The sequence below is a fragment of the Nematolebias whitei genome, chromosome 2 (assembly GCF_014905685.2).
Source record: "Nematolebias whitei isolate Nwh7 chromosome 2, NemWhi1, whole genome shotgun sequence".
NCBI lineage: Eukaryota > Metazoa > Chordata > Actinopteri > Cyprinodontiformes > Rivulidae > Nematolebias > Nematolebias whitei.
This window is the reverse complement of record NC_056499.1, coordinates 60,218,835-60,236,729: the sequence shown is the minus strand read 5'-3', so window position 1 is coordinate 60,236,729 and position 17,895 is coordinate 60,218,835. Positions and strand designations below refer to the sequence as shown.

General features: G+C 45.1%; 1 protein-coding gene across 1 annotated transcript in view; it reads left to right on the top strand.

Annotated features, from left to right (window-relative positions):
* LOC119427485 (DIS3-like exonuclease 1) overlaps positions 1-17,895 on the top strand; it is a 139,065-nt gene that overhangs the window by 49,978 nt on the left and 71,192 nt on the right. Inside the window, exon 6 of the mRNA XM_037695112.1 lies at positions 353-524. Within this exon, the coding sequence (XP_037551040.1) occupies positions 353-524 (172 nt within the window). The remainder of the gene's footprint in view (positions 1-352; positions 525-17,895) is intronic.

Genomic DNA, 17,895 nt, shown 5'->3' with positions numbered 1-17,895 from the left:
TAACGTCTCACGTCCACATTTTATTACATTCAATGCACGTACATTATGCAGTCCAGAAAAATGAAAGAATCCGTTTTAACAGTATGAATATATGACAGATATGTTCTACTACACATAGATGAAACGTTGGAACAAAGAGAAACCGTCCAGAGGACCTAACTTGACTTTGTTGGATTTTTTATCAAGATTATTGATCATGACGTTTTATGTGAATTCTGTGATATTTATTTAAATATTAAATAACCATCTGGGAACTAGAATCAAAATCGTTCTTGTTCTGAGGCCTTTTAGTTTAAAGTCTTTGCTCATGCTGCAGAAGCTCTGACGTCAAGTGAGTTGTTGCTGTTTCCAGGTATGGTGTGAAAGCTCCGGTCTATATGAAGAACAAAGACTGTCAGGTGGTGTCAGTGGGGTCAGACGGCAGCTGTGAGTGGCAGAGCGGCACCATCCAACGATTCTCGGACCACATCAGCACCACGTCAAACTGCGGCAGTGCCATCTTCAGGCTCTTTGATCACATCACAGTGAGTCAGCGTCATCAAAAATGCCAAAAGCTGAATTCTTGGCTAACTAGATTTTTTTTAAATAGGTTTAAATTTGTTGTGAATTTAATCTAATAATCACAGAGTCAAAATTATACATACAGGCTCAAATATATCCATATGGTCCACTAATATTCACACAGCCTTCCTGTAAGCTGAAGGAAGGCAGCTCCCCCGGGTTCTCTGCAGTCCTATAACATCAAACTGACTCGTTTTTCTAGCCGGACATAAAGTTGGCCCCTCTTCCTATCGAACTTGTTGTTCATTGGGCTCAGAATGCTGTACGGGACCATCCGAAAAATTATTTTGGTCCAGGACCGCCAGCTTCCATCCCATCAGTCACTGCTGGCTAGGTGGCCCCTCGAGCGGGGGAGTCATTGTCCAAAGGTCCGGCATTTTTTTCTCCAGACCCCAACCAAACTTTTTATCCGTACCTCTGTGGTTCTGCTGATTCGGGCGTCCAGAAGGCATCCTAAACAGATGCCCAAGCCACCTCAACTGGCTCCTCTCGACGTGGAGAAGCAGCGGCTCTACTCCGAGTCCCTCCCGGATGATCGAGCTTCTCACCCTGTCTCTAAGGGAGAGCCCAGACACCCTGCGGAGAAAACTCATTTCGGCCGCTTGTATCCGAGATCTCATTCTTTCGGTCACAACCCTAAGCTCGTGACCATAGATGAGGGTGGGAATGTAGATCGATCGGTAAATTGAGAGCTTCGCCTTTTGACTCAGCTCTCTCTTCACCACGACAGACCTGTACAGCGCCCGCTTCACTGCAGATGCTGCACCTATCCGCCTATCGATCTCACGCTCCATTTTTCCCTCATTCGTGAACAAGACCCCAAGATACTTGAACTCCTCCGCTTGGGATAGGACCTCCTCCCTGACCCGGAGAGGGCACTTTACCCTTTTCCGGCTCAAGACCATGGCCTCGGATTTGGAGGAACTGATCTTCATCCCGGCCGCATCGCATTCGGCTGCGAACCGCTCCAGCGAAAGCTCTAGATCACGATCTGATGAAGCCAATAAGACCACATCATCTGCAAAAAGCAGAGACGCAATCCTAAGGTCACCAAAACCGATCCCCTCAACACCTTAGAAATTCTGTCCATAAAAGTTATGAACAGAATCGGTGACAAAGGGCAACCTTGGCGGAGTCCAACTCTCACAGGGAACAAGCCCGACTTACTGCCGGCGATGTGGACCAGGCTCTGACACCGGTCATACAGGGACCTAACAGCCCGTATCAAAGGGCCTGGTACCCCATACTCCCAGAGTACCCCCCACAGGGCCCCACAGGGCCCCCCGAGGGACGCGGTCGAACGCCTTCTCCAAGTCCACAAAGCACATGTAGACTGGTTGGGCAAACTCCCACGCACCCTCCAGGACCCTGCTGAGAGTGTAGAGCTGGTCCAGTGTTCCACGGCCAGGACGAAAACCGCACTGTTCCTCATGAATCCGAGGTTCGACTATCCGACTGACCCTCCTCTCCAGAACCCCCGAATAGACCTTACCAGGGAGGCTTAAGAGCGTGATTCCCCTGTAGTTGGAACACACTCTACAGTCCCCCTTTTTGAATAGGGGGACCACCACCCCGGTCTGCCAATCCAGGGGAACTTCGCCCGATGTCCACGCAATATTGCAGAGTCGCGTAAGCCAACACAACCCTACAACATCCAGAGCCTTAAGGAACTCTGGGCGGATCTCATCCACCCCATGGGGCCCTGCCACCCAGGAGCTTTTTAACCACCTCGGTGACTTCAGCACCAGAGATTGGAGGGCCCGACCCAGAGTCCCCAGGCTCCGCTTCCTCAGTGGAAGACGTGCCGGTGGGATTGAGGAGGTCTTCAAAGTTTCATCAATTTTTCATCAGTTTTCTTCCATTTATTTTTCAATTTATATGCTTTTTTATGATTGTCTACTTTTGTCATCTGTGTTCTTTGTTTAAAAAAGGTCTCATAAACGAGTCAGAGTCAGACATTCTTTGTTGTTTTTCGCATCACATGTACATGTAGTGGAACGAAATTGTATACACAGGGTCCCAGTTACTTCAAACAATAGCAAAAATATAAAGTGTGAAAAGAAACAGTAAATAAGGATCTGAGATATAAACTAAGATATACGCTAAATGAGTCCTCGGCTCAATGAGAACCTGTATAAATAAAGGTTGAATGAACATACAAAACACACAAAACAAAGCACAACTAGCTTTAAGCATTAACCTTTAATTTAACCATACAATGTAATCATGACAGAAAATGGAGGATTTATCTGCAGTTACCTTCGTACAGAACATATTCAGCTGCTCATGGGGTCGGCCACCAGCCTTTATTCATCTTTTTACATTTTTCCAAACTCCGTTTAGTTTTTGAAATGGAATAAACTGTATTCCACTCTCTAAATGCACAGGGTAACACGTTTGTGAATAACCAAAAAAGTCCATGCTCTATAATCCAGGTATACAATCCAACAATTTTCAGTCAGGTCATCTGGACAGTTTCTCTTTTTTTTGCTGAAATGTTTCACCTTCCATCTGGAAGGCTTCATCAGTCAAGGAAACACAAAACTGTCCAGATGACCTGACTGAAAATTGTTGGACGTGTATGAATAATTATATGTTCCCCGCTGACAACGTTAAACCTTTTTTTTTCTTTAATGATTTTTCCCAGTGCAGCACCTGCAGGTAAGGGGCGTTTGGGTCAAATTGAGGTCGCCAATTGGTCAGTTGCTGACACATCTACTGGAATGACTGACATGTGACGTTGAAGATCTGATTTGTGCAACAACAACAACAACAACAACAAAAAAAAACGAGAGCTGCAGCCGGTCCTGGGTGGAGGAGGGGGTGGCCCAGGAGCAGCTTTAGCGGTGTTCTGTGTTTATATGTGGTTAATAAAAAGCTCTAAAAAATAAAATAAAACCCAGGGAGTGCCAGCCCTGTGGCCCCGCATCAGACCGGCCCACCTAGAAATCTCCAGACACTCCCAATTACCCACGCCGGGCTTGCATCACATCACGGTGCCTTTCCTTTCAACCTAAACAAACCCACACAGTTCGGATGCATCACTCTTTTCTTCAGAATCTGGTCACACCCCGTTGTTGCTGTCATCTCCGCTTATAGGACCGCCCAGCGCCGTCTAGAGCTTTGGAACCTATGTCACTGTGTTGGGGGCGTGTGGGGGCGTTCCCGTCTTGACCACCATTTTTACTGTCCTCAGAGTTTGTCTATGGTGTCACCGCTGTATCCTCCTTCATAACGCTGAAAATCAGCTCAAAACAAAGTGGACTATATCGTGACAAACTTTTCCCAGATGACAAAAAATGGTACATGGAAAAAATAGGTAAAATTGGAAATGTCGCCCGTTTGAAAAATAAAAAAGGAGCAGAGACCCGGAGTAATATTTGCCTCCATTGACATTCCCAGTCATTTTAGCAGACCTGGTGTGTGTCAGTGCTTACACCGCAAATAATTTAAAGAATTACAAGTTACTGGAATCACTTGTCCCATCTATGAACAGCTGGGTGCACGATTTGTACATTTTTAAAGACCCCGGATTGTGAATATGTTGTGGTTAGAACAAAGGTACGTTGTTCTTGGCTCCTGCTGCCTGGAGAAAGTTTCCTTACAAATATAGGACATGCAGCATCCAGCAGGCTGTGGAGGCAGGCAGTGAACTTCACCTGAAGAAACATCATCCATACTATGCACAGGTACATCATCAAACCACTGTGACCTTGTGTGGAGCCAGAAAGACATGGCTGTCGTCTGTGTGTCTCCAGAACAGGAATTAATTTTAAACATACTTTAATGTAATTTAGACGGTTCAAGAGTGGATCCAGTGGACTGACCCTGCCTGACTCAGTCGGAAGATATAACTGCGTATCATCAGCAAAGCAGTGAAAAGGGATGTTGTGTTTTCTAAAAATTGACCCCAAAGGCAACATGTAGAGATTAAAAAGCAGTGGACCTAAAATAGACCCTTGAGGGACCCCACAGATCAGAGGAGCCGCAGATGAAGAACATTTTCCTAAATGAACAGAAAACTCCTGTCAGCCAGGCAGGATCTAAACCAGGATCAAACTGTGCCTTTTATACCGACCACCTTCTCAACTCGTGACAACAAGATGTTGTGGTCCACAGTATCAAAGGCAGCAGAAAGGTCTAAAAGCACTAAAACAGCAGAGCTTCCTGCATTAATGGTTAAAAGAAGGTCATTAAAAACTCTTAATAGGGCTGTCTCTGTGCTGTGGCCTGATTTAAAACCTGACTGGAATTTTTCACCAATGCTGTTGGCAGTTAAAAACCTCTTAAGTTGATTAAAAACAACTTTCTCTAAAATTTTTGACAAAAAAAGGTAGTTTAGAAATACTGTAGGTCTGTAATTTTTTTTTTTTTTTTTTTTTTTTTTTTTTTTTTTTTTTTTTTTTTTTCCCCAATAGGATAGAAAGAAAGAAAAGACAAAGTAAGACTCCAAAATATAAGAAATATATACAAATAGAGCACACGTCAAAACACCCGGCCACTGTCTGTTCACCTGCAAAGAACATGACAAAACATAGCAACAAAATACATATGTATAAAGAACTTAAAATATTCATGGCTTTGCAGTAAGTTTCCATAAATATATATACCCATACCTACGCCTATATACATACATACATACATACACATGAATATACACTCACATACATATCTATATATCTACATATAAAGCCTAAATAAGCATCTCTGCTTCTATTTGTGTGTGGTTGTGAGCATGCATAAGTGTATAAGGCTTCTCTAATAGAACATTTATTAGTAACTGTGAAGCAGCAGAGACCCGACCCCCAAGACCAGAGGCAGATGAAAAAGGGGGGACCAGAGTCAAAGACCCCAGGAGGGACCCCGACCGCGGAGCCCCCAGAGCCACCCACACAGGACGAACCACTCACCCACCCCCCAGAACGGACCACAGGGGAGAACCGGAAGATCCCCACCAGCAACCACATACAGTGACCCCCCGGGGCCAACAGCGACAAACTCATAGGCCCCCGTCGGCACCCGCCGCACCGATGTAGGTCCAGGTCCAGGCACCGAGGCCCGGGCACCGAGGACTCACACCACCCAGGCCAAGGCCTGACAGGGCCAGAGGACCCGAGCCCCACCAGGCAGACACCAGGCCGAGCCGACACACGCCCAAGCGCCCAGCCCCCGATACCAAGGGCCCCAAGCGCGCCGGCAGGCAAGGGCACACCCCACCAGGGGGCCGCGCGATAGGGGCGCGATGCCAAGCACCCCCAGTTGTATCAAAGAGGGGGCAGTCCGAGTCTTGGCCTAACAAATATCCATTCATACACAGACACAATCACACTATCCCAACCTCAATCTCACATTCATTCACTCAAAGACATACAATAACGATACATTTCATTCTTTGTAGGTCTGTAATTTAAGAGCAGTGTTGGGTCGAGGTTATTCTTCTTTATGAGTGGAAGTGCTTTGCCTCACGGAAACGTGGATTACAAGCGAAACGCCGGACACAGTCTTCCAGCTGGATGACAGACTTTTTTTTCGAGCGGACCGCTGCAGCGAGCTAACGAGGAAATCACGGGGAGGCGGAGTATGCATTTACGTGAGTAAAAGTTGGTCCACGAACTGTACTGTTGTAAATAGCTCATGCTTGAAGGCTTTGGAGCAAATAACAGTGAAATGCCGGCCACATTATCTACCCCGAGAGTTCACGGTGACTTTCATCTCTGTCGTCTACATTCCTCCGGACGCTAATGCTAATGAATCACTGCAGGAGCTTCATAATATCATCAGCTCGCTGCAGAACAAACACCCCGAGGCTCTTTACATTGTAGCCGGAGACTTTAACCACGTGAATCTAAAGGACTGTCTCCCAAGCTTTAATCAGCATGTGACGATTCCAACACGTGGAGACCGCACGCTGGACCGTGTTTACACGAACGTAAAAGATGCATACAAAGCCGAACCCCGCCCCCACCTAGGACTGTCAGACCACATCTCAATTTTCCTGGCTCCTGCTTACATGCCCCCGCTGAGACGCTCCAGACCGGTCCAAAAGGAAGTTAAATGCTGGATCCAGGACAGTGGCCCCATACTGAGAGATTGTTTTGATCGAACAGACTGGCAGGTTTTCAGAGAAGCTGCTGAAAATGGAGGTTCGCTTGATCTTGACCAATACACATCCTCAGTTCTGGGTTACATTAGTACATGTACTGACACCGTCTCCACTATCAGAAATGTTAAAAGCTACCCAAACAGAAAACCTTGGCTGAATGCAGAGGTACGTACCCTGCTGGAAGCCAGGAACACTGCCTTCAGGTCTGGAAACTCAGAGGAGCTGAGTAGGACAAGAAAAGAGCTGGTTACTAGTATTAAGAGGGCCAAGGCCACATATGCAAAGAGGATCGAGGGTCAATTCATCTCACAAGACCCTCGGAGCATGTGGAGGGGCATTAAGTGCATAACAGATTATAAAGGAAGGAGTGAATAATGCCCCAAAGACCCATCTCTGCCTGATGCCCTCAGCAAGTTCTATGCACGCTTTGAAGACCCGAACAGACCACCCAGCACCAGACTCACCTCACCACCGGACGAAGAGCATCTCAGCGTGACCTCAGCAGAAGTAAGGAGTACCTTCAGGAGGATTAATCCGCACAAAGCAACTGGCCCAGACAACATCCCCGGAAAAGTGTTGAAGGAATGTGCTGATCAGCTCTGTGAGGTGCTGGCAGACATCTTTAACACCTCACTTACCCTGGAGACAGTTCCCACCTGCCTGAAGACTGCCACCATCATCCCAGTCCCAAAAAGCTCTACAATGACTGGTCTGAATGACTATCGGCCAGTGGCCCTGACCCCGATAGTCGCTAAATGCTTTGAAAAACTGGTCATGACTCGCATCAAAACAACCATCAACATCAATGAGGACCCTCATCAGTATGCATACCGTGAGAACCGATCAACAGAGGATGCAATCTCCTCTGTGGTCCACACTGCGCTCAACCACCTGGAGCAGAAAAACTCTTACGTCCGTATGCTCTTTGTGAACTTCACATCCGCCTTCAACACCATGATCCCCCAAACCCTGATGGACAAACTATCCACACTAGGACTAAGCCCCTCCATCTGCAACTGGGTACTAGACTTTTTAACAAACAGACCACAGTTAGTGAGGATCCACAACCTCTCCTCCTCCACCATAACCCTCAGCACTGGCTCTCCTCAGGGATGTGTGTTGAGTCCCCTCCTGTTTACTCTGCTCACGTATGATTGTGCAGCTACCCATCCAGGCTGTCACATTGTAAAGTTTGCAGATGATACAGTGGTGGTGGGATGCATCACAAACAATGATGAGTCCAGCTACAGGCAAGAGGTGGAACACCTGGAGAGCTGGTGCAGAGAGAATAACCTTCACATCAATGTGAAGAAAACAAAGGAGATGATTGTGGACTTCAGAAAGAACAAAAACACCTACACCCCCATGAACATAAGAGGATCTGAGGTGGAAGTGGTCTCCAGCTACAAGTACTTGGGTGTACACATGAATGACAACCTCAGCTGGAGCAACAACACCACCAGCCTGATCAAGAAAGCTCATCAGAGACTCTACTTCCTCAGACGGCTGAGGCGAGCTGGTCTGGGAAGCTCAGTCCTCACCTCCTTCTACAGGTGTGCAGTGGAGAGCATCCTGTGCTCGAGCATCAATGTGTGGCATGGAGGCTGCACAGCTGCAGAAAGAAAAGCTTTGCAGAGAGTGGTGAAGGCTGCACAGAAATCTGTTGGAATCAGCCTCCCCCCCATCACAGACATCTACACCTCCAGATGCAGGAAGAGGGCCACCTGCATCATGAAGGACCACACTCACCCAGCACACACACTTTTTGCCCCACTTCCCTCAGGAAGGAGGTTAAGGAGCATTAAGTGTAGAACCACTAGACTGAGGAACAGCTTCTACCCTGAGGCTGTTAGACTCATGAATCTCTAACTAGAATAATCACTGTGAAAAACCATATCATGTTGCTGCTGATCTGTTTCATGTTGCTGCTGATCTGTTTTAATGTTGATGTGTTCATGCGTGCACATCTGCTCACAGACTCATGTTCATGTTTGTGCTGATGTTCAATGTTTTATGTTATGAGTGCTTAGTGTATATTTAGTTGATGTTTTTCTTAGTTCATATCTTAGATGTTATTACTGTTCTTCTTATACATTTTATTGTTGGATGTAACTGGGACCCTGTGTACATAATTTCGCTCCACCACATGTACCACATGAGGTGCGAATGACAATAAAGAAACTCTGACTCTGACTCTGACTCTGACCACATCATGTTTAAAAGTAGCTGGAACACAGTCTGATGACAGGGACATGTTAATAAGGACAAGAACTAGTGGACCAACAGTGTTAAAAACCTCCTTAAACAATCGAGAGGGAACACAGTCCAAAGGTGAATTAGAAAGCTGCATGTGGTCCACAATGTCCTTTTAAACAGCAAGAGTCACCGGCTCAAACTGTTCAAAGGCAGCAGAGGGTGGAGGAAAGAAGGAGGGGTCTGTGTAAAGTTGTGTTCAGGAGGGTCTCAGAGCAGAGATTTTATCAATAAACAACTTAGAAAACCGTTCACAGAGTGCAGGAGATTCAGCAACATGACCAGCATCACAAGGATTCATAACAGAGTTAAAAACATTAAAAACAACCTGCGGTATGTCAAGTCAAGTCATATTTATTTATAGAGCACAATTTAAAACAGATAGACTGTTATCAAAGTGCTTAACACTAAGGGTAACACTGAGAAATAAAAAGCAGTAAGAATATACCTTAAAAAATTAAAACAACCATTAAAATGAAGACATGGAACAAGATATACTAAATCAACTCACACAGTATGAAACGCCAGAGAGAACAGATATGTTTTTAGCAGGGATTTGAACACAGGAAGGGAGGTGGCATGCCTAATGTTGGGGGGTAGGTTGTTCCACAGTCTGGGACCCATGACTGAAAACGCCCGATCTCCTCTGAGCTTCAGTCGTGTTTTTGGAACAACCAAAAGCAGCTGATCGGATGATCTCAGAGCCCGAGAGGGAACATATGGTTCCAGTAGCTCAGAGAGGTAGATGGGTGCAAGGCCATTTAGGCACTTATAGGTCAGGAGGAGAATTTTGAAATCAATCCTAGTTCTCACAGGAAGCCAGTGTAGGGAGGACAGACCTGGTGTGATGTGCTCATACCTCGGTGTACCGGTTAAGAGCCGAGCTGCAGCATTCTGGACGAGCTGTAGCCGTGAGATAGAGGCCTGGCTGACCCCAGCATACAGTGAATTACAATAGTCCAGGCAGGTTGTGATGAATGCATGGACTAGTGTCTCAAGGTCGGGTCTAGACAGCACTGGCTTGAGCTTAGCTACCTGCCACAGTTGGAAGAAGCTTCTCTGCAGAACCGAACTGATCTGTTTGTCGAACTTAAAATCCGAGTCAAAAACCACTCCAAGGTTTTTAACAGAGTGCTTCAGATAAGGCTGAAGGGAGTCCAGGTTCACAGGATAAGAGGCGGCAGCTGAGCTAGGGCTAAAGACAATGACTTCAGTCTTCTGGTCGTTAAAACTTAGAAAATTTGAAGCCATCCATGTCTTAATGTCGTCCAGACATTTGAGGAGAGGGTGGACGGAACAAACACTGGCTGGTTTCAGTGGCAGGTAGATCTGACAGTCATCGGCATAGCAATGGAATGGAATACCATGTTTTCTTAGGATCGACCCCAGCGGAAGCAGATAGAGTGAAAATAGAAGGGGTCCGAGAATCGAGCCCTGCGGGACACCGCAGGAAAGAGGCATTGAAGTGGATAGATTTTTACCCACCTTCACACAAAACCTCCTGTCAGAGAGGTATGAGCAGAACCAGTCTAATGCAGCACCTGTAATCCCAACCCAGTGTTCAAGCCGAGAGATGAGGATACTGTGGTCAACAGTATCGAAAGCGGCAGTAAGATCGAGGAGTACAAGAGCCACAAAATGGCCAGAATCATTTGCTGTTAAAATGTCATTGCAAACCCTAACCAAAGCTGTTTCGGTGCTGTGGAGCTGCTTGAAACCAGACTGAAAGACCCCAACGATTTTGTTCTCAGTTAAAAACTGATTTAACTGAGTAAAAACTACTTTTTCCAGGATTTTGGACAGAAAGGGGAGTTTTGAGATTGGCCTGTAATTTGAGCAGGCTGAAGGGTCAAGACCAGGTTTCTTAATTAACGGTGTGACTACTGCATGTTTGAACGCCTCTGGGACCACGCTTGTAGCAATACTACTGTTTAGTATTGTTAGAACAGCAGGCCCAATCGCTGGTAGAACCAGTGTTGCCAGATCTCGCGAGAGAAACAAGCAACCAGCTCTATGAAAACAAGCCCAAAACAAGCAGCCGGCTCTTAAAAAAAAGCCCAACTGGCAATCCACCATTGTGTAAAACAGAGGTCGTTTTAACACAGTATAAACATATTTATTATGGAATTATACATAAACAACAGCAAAATTATGCTAAACACTTTGAATAAAATAACTTTTTTTTAAACCAGGATGAAATCCATTGAGATATTTAATCTCTTTTACAAGGATGTTCTGAGCTGTCCTTTTAAGCTCTGATAAAAAAATAAAAAAATAAAAAGGTATATGTAACAGCAAACTAGTAAACACAGTCAACAAAAAAAATAAACTTTTTTAAATGTCTCTTTAAAAGCAAAGACACACGTGAGCCAACTCAAACAGGTCAAGTGTGATCTCACCGTCAGTCAAAGTGGATCCAATGAGTTCTCCAAGATGGTCCACAGCACTGATTGATGTGTGACAGGCTATGTAGGTGGCTATTTTTAGCTCATTTCTTTGTTTTGTTTCACTGTGTTTTGGGGCAGTGAAACCCATGTTTGTGAGCCTCATGGAGGAGAAGGGTGCACAGTTTTTTTTTTGTGCTTCTCAGTATTGGCATGCTGAATTAAATCAGCATGGTGAGCACGTATTTCACACTTGCAAAACCTACAGAATGCCTTTGACACATCTCCCATCTGAGGTCGAATCCATTCTTTAAGTGTGCTCTCTTTCTCCCACTCCTTATTATATTTTTTTTCCATATTTTCCCCACTTACTAGAGCTCATGGTCTCTTCACTTTGGGCTCTCTGGTGGCTGCGGGCGGCTACTGCATGGCTGCTTGCTGTGTTGTGAAAAGACGAGTGACGACACAAGTGTGCGCCTCCTCGCCAATTTGGGCGGGAGCGATAAACAGGAAACGGGGGCGAAGATGGGACAATCTATCTGCCACTCGTCTTTTGCTTTATTGTGCGGAGATGGGAGATAATCAACTAGTTTCACTCGGAAATAAAGTCAAGCCCAAATAAGCGGCTTCATGTACAAAAACAAGCCCAAAAAACCGCAAACCGCGACTCACGAGATTTGCAAGCGACTTTAGAAAAAAACAAGCCCAAAGTCGCTTATAATAAGCGGACTTGGCAACACTGGGTAGAACTTGTTTGAACAATGCTGCTGGGATGGGGTCCAATGGTGATCCTGATGGCTTCATGTGACCAGCAACTTTGTTTAACAATGGGAGTGTGATTGGTTTGAATTGCCTGAAAGTAGCAGAACACGAAACAAAAGCTGATGGGTTGACTAAGGAGCGGAGGGTGGAGGCCCTGATCAACTCCACTTTGTTAACAAAGAATTTAGTGACGTCATTGCAGGTGTCAACAGAGGCCTCCATACATGAATACGAAGGGACATTTAGAATGGAATTTACTGTTGTGAATAGGGCGTGGGGGTTGTGTCTATTTGAGTTGATGAGTTGATGTGACTGTTGTTTAAAACCACGTTAGATAAAAAAGCAGTCTTAGCAGCTTTAACGGCTGTGGCTGAGTGGTTAGAGCAGTCGTCCTCCAATGCCAGAGTTGGGGGTTCGAATCCACCAGCAGTCAAATGTCGAAGTGGCCCTGGGCAAGACACTGAACCCCTCACTGCCTCCGATGTGTGTCCTATTGGTGTATGAATGTGATAAAGCTCTGATTAGTCTCTTTAGAATGATTTGTTCAATTAGCTTTGTAGAGATCTACTAGAGTGCTGTATGAATGGGTAAATGAGGACACAGATTGTAGTGTAAAGCGCTTTGAGTATCTTGAAATAAGATAGAAAGGAGCTATATAAGTACAGTCCATTTACCATTTACCTTAATTTGACATGCTGTCTTTAAAGATGTCCAGGGAAACCTGCAGTCTGTCCTTACTCCATTTCCTCTCAGCTCGTCTGCACTGGCGTCTGAGCGTGTGGGTGGATTCGCTCAGCCACGGCGGACGTGACTTCTTCTTTTTGATTTTCAGAGGAGCAACAGAGTTCAGAATGTCAGTGCAAGTGGAACTAAAAAGATCAGTAAACTCATCCACGTTGGACCTAGAGCAGAAATGAGGGTTGCAAGAGACTAGAGTCATTAAAGCCAGTGGAGAAGCACAGCGCGGTGTTTGAATTAATTGCACGTGCAGAACGCACAGATGGTCCAGCCCATTCCTTCCTACCAGAGATCACCACAGTGAACAGAACCGGTAGATGATCTGATGTAGATGAACATATGCTGTATATATTCATAAATTAAACGGATTCTTTCATTTTTCTGGACTGAATAATGACGTGCATTGAATTTAATTAAATGTGGACGGAAACGTGTTTATCTTTGACTCACCAACGACAGTGGGTCATTTATTTAAAAACGATTTAAACACATTACACATTTACATTAATTTGGCAAAATGATTTCAACAACAACATGGCTAATTTAGCAAGCTGTACAATTTGATTAACCATACGGCGATGGTTGAAAACTTCACAACAGACATTTCTAAAAATATCTGGAATGATTTCTAGCAGATAGAAGAGTTTAAAGATGGAAATTGAAGTTTAAGTTGAGAGAAAGGATGGATGAGGGAAATGTGTGTGTCGGCATCAGAACGGCACTCTCCGGTGAGTTCCCAGCTTCTTCCCCGGTACACTTAGGTGGTATAAATCAACTCTTTTACCTGGAGGAGGTGATTCCACTGGTACGGAGTTCCATTTAACGCACCCTTTCAGCGTCTCCGTAGGAACAGCTGTGAATCGTCCGAAGTAGTGACGGTATTCCGTCCGACACAGGTTCACCTCTCGGTGGACTCACATGAGTGGAGTCCGTCAGAAGTTCCACTCAGATGTGGAAGATTGCATAATTCCCACAAGACTCGAAGAGCTCTGGATCATGCCTGGACTTCTGGTCTCCCAGCACTGGAGCGGCAAACGACTGAAGCCGAAGCCTGAAGCGACTGAAGCTCTGCAAACTCTCCACCCGACTTGACTGGTTTGAACTAGGAAGTACCGACATTTAAAGAGTTCTATTTCCGGTTCATTTGGGAGGTTCCTGATTGGTCAATATCGACCAGACAGGGGTGTGTTTTTGTGACGTAAGAGGTCACTAGGAGTCAGAAAAACAGAAAGTGTTTTGGAACAGATTGAAAATGTTTTTAGAGACAGAGAGAGGAATATTTAGGCGAGTTGGGGGAAAACAGGTGCCAGCCTCTATATTTACGTCTGAGAGGATTTAAAAACATGATAGTTCGTTCCAACAACTTGTTTTGCGTTTGACTCCAACCTTGGACCAACTTACACTTGCTCATTCAGAGACAGAAAATCAGAAAATGCATAATTACTCTGTAACAGACCTTAACATGATTTCTACTTTGCATGAGGATTAAAAATCACTAATACTGTTTCACAGTTAATTAAAAATGATTAGTTCACTGTAACATCTAAAAATGGTTTTGAACTAAACACACTTTGATTATTAAACATTTGTAAAATAGTAATGATAATAGAAAAGAGAGTGTTCTTTCAATTGATCAGTGCAGGACACTTAAAAAGTCTTCTGGATGGACTTGATTTGTGTTTCTGGACTCAAATCAATGAAATACAGTTCTTGTTCCAGGCAGACCCTCAAGGCCAGATTTTGACCTGAGGCGTAGTTCACTACAGTCCCCCCTTTGGAAATCATCGCCTGTCCATGGGGATGAATTCCAACATGAACTTACGCCTTCGAATGTCCCTGGTCTTGATGTAATCCAGCAAGGAAAACAAAAGTCAAAGGATGTAATCCCACAATGTTTTTGGGAATTCCATTGTGTTGATGGTAATTCCATAATGTTGTTGGTAATTCCATTGTAGCAATGCTTTAACCCCTTGGAAACAGAGTCTGTAATCCATTGGAAAAAGTCATATAATCCACAACGGTAAATCCACAACGATTAATCCACAACGATTGGAAGTGTTGATTGATCAGCATACAGAGGGGTTCCCTTGGATCGAACTGAAGATACGGCCACTGGATGAAGAGTGGAGACCAACGTCAGGATTGCAGGTCTCCTCCAGCGAAGGTCGTCGCTGGGTAGATGTCCAGTCGATGCCGTTCTGGTTCAATGTGACATGCAATTATGTGGTTTAAGGTGGGCTTATGAAGGGGATTTTACATAAGGCCTTAAACTATATGCACCTGGTGTGTAAGCTATTATGATTGGGAACAGCTACAACTACCAGTTAAGGGGTGGAACATGCTGAAAAGGGTAGTTATAGGGATCTATACCTATAGAAGAGTGTTCCAAACTATTTTTCCATTCCTAACTTGGTTTAAGTTAGATTTACATGGTAAAATATAGTTTGGTTCAATTGTCTGTTGTCTTTTAGACGAACGACTTGAGATTGGGTGTTTGGTTTCCCCATAAATGTTTTGGAAGTCTATGGCGAGACTCATCAAAAGAATTAGCTATCCCCCCGAATAGAATTGTTCGAGTAGGTTCGGCTTAAGCGTTGTGAGACCAATGTAGATCTACATTGACTCCGCAAAGATTGCATTTTAACGAATGAACTGCATGTTGGCATAGTTAAAGGCCTCTTAGTCTCTAACTCAACTACACACAAAATTCATTCTTACCTCAGAAACAAAACCAATTAAACAACGTTTCAACATCGACAAGAGTAGTGACTAAGCAACTAGAAACCTCGTTTCACTGCTTCACCTCACCCTGGTTGTCAGATTCAGTCACGCTGTCCCGTTTGTTTGTTTCTTTGCACACCTTGTGTGGTTTAACCTGGTTACGATGTACCCATTTAACAGTTGGCTCTTTTTGGCCTTTACTGATTTTTATCTGATAGACAACTGGAGACAGTTTGTCTGTTATCAGATGGGGTCCAGTCCATCTGGGCATCAGTTTACGGGCGAGAGTTCCGGTCCCGGACTCTCTTCTCCCAGTTGTGGGGGCAAACGTGTAGTACCAGACCCTGTCTACCACTTGGAGTTCCTCGTGAGAGGCCTTTTGGTCGTAGTACGCTTTGCGTCCGTCAGCTGATTTTTCCAGGTTTTTCTGTGCGAAAGCAAAAGTGTTTTTAAGGTGTTTTTCCAAGTCTTTCATGTATTGTTGTGTAGTGTAGGCTGTTGCCATGGCAGCATCGCCTGGTTGGTACAACAGGTGTAGAGGGAGAGTCATTTGTCGACCCGTCATCATCTCGAAAGGAGAGATGCCAGTCGACGTGTGTGGAGTGGCCCTTATGGCCATGAGGACCAGAGGGAGTTTCACGTCCCAGTCCTTGTGGTTTGCGGCTACATATTTTTTCAAAATACTCACCACAGTCCTGTTTGCTCTCTCAACCTGGCCTGAAGCCTGTGGATGGTAGCTAGCGTCTTCCACAGTTCTTTCATTACTTCACCTGTGAAGTGTGTACCTTGGTCTGAGTTCACCCTGAGGGGAAGTCCAAACCTTGAAAATACATGATTCATTAATAACATAGCAGTGGTTTGTGCTGTCTCATTAGGGGCTGGTAGACATTCTACCCATTTGGTAAACGCGCAGGTTACCGTGAGAAAATATTTATTTCCTCTAGAGCTCTTAGTGAGTGGTCCGACCCAGTCAATCTGGAGGTCCGACCATGGAAATGCAATGCCTCTACTATGCAGTGGTGCTCTGTGGAGTGGTCTGGATGGCTGAAACTGGCCACAGACCAGGCACCCCTTTATGTAGTCTTTGACATCCTTTTTCATTCCAGGCCAATAAGCAATCTGTTTTAATGCTTTCAGCGTGGCATTGTCATCCTTGTGTCCCGCGGACGGAAGGTCATGTGCATGAACTAACATCACCCCCCTGTGGTCATGGGGGACCACGAACACAGGTGAGGACGTCCGTCCATGAGCAAAAGTTAGGATGCCCTTAAGTAGTTTAAGCTGTTTGCGCAGCTGAAAGAGGACTTTAAGGTCTGGATTGGAATCCAGTTTGCCTTTCGATGGAGTGTATTTGTCTGGGTCAGTCAGATACAGCATCATCGAGTTAATTGCAGGATCCAACTTCTGAAGTTGGATGATGTCAGGGTCAGTCAGCATTGGGCGTACAGAAACTGTGTTATCAGCAGGTTTAGCTGCAGCTTGTGCACGTGTGACTGCCATTACCTCAGTTGTAGATTGTGACGACTGAGTGTTGAGTAGCCAGGAGGGGTCAAAGGACCACGTGTGTCCGTCAACGGCTCCTTCCTTGGCTAAGGAGTCTGCAAGGTCATTGTAGTGCTTGTCATCGCCTGGGACTCTGGAGTGTCCTGGAACTTTCTTCCAGAAGATCTGTAGATCATGTGATGTCACTAAGTGATCACATGTCATGAAAAGCTCTTTGTGTTTTACCACCTTTTTGTTGCTTGTGAGAAAACCGTTCTGTTTCCACAGAGCGAGATGACACAAGAAAGTGAGTCGAGCATAGTTAGAGTCAGTGCAGATGACTAGCGTCTGGATGAAGCGTTCCACTGCCATTTGTAGGCCTATTAGGATTCCAGCTATCTCAGCGTACTGAGAAGACTGAGAGCCCAATTTATAGCCAAATGTGACCTGTTCTAGGTCCTGGAGGAGAACTCCTCCAACACCTGATTTGCAGATTTGATCACGTTATCGCGTCTGGTAGCATTATCCTAACTGGCGTCACCCCCCTTCGGTCATGGGAGATAAAAGAGCTCCACAGATTTCCAAAGTTGACACATTTATCCCATAAGACAGTACAAGATCCAGTGTGTGTCATTTTTCATGAGTTGCACCTGTGACGGACTGTGTGAGCTTAAGAGTCAATAATGTTCAGAAAATCTCTGACCAGAGGTCCAGCATCACAGCAGACGTGTATGTTAAAATCACCAATTATCAAAAGATGATCATATCGTGGCATAAGTCCTGACATAAAATCAGTAAAATTTTTAATAAAATCCATGCTGTGTTTAGGTGGCCAGTAGATTGTGGCGCAGAGTAAAAGAAGAGAGAAGTTTATCTCCACCATCTGAAGCT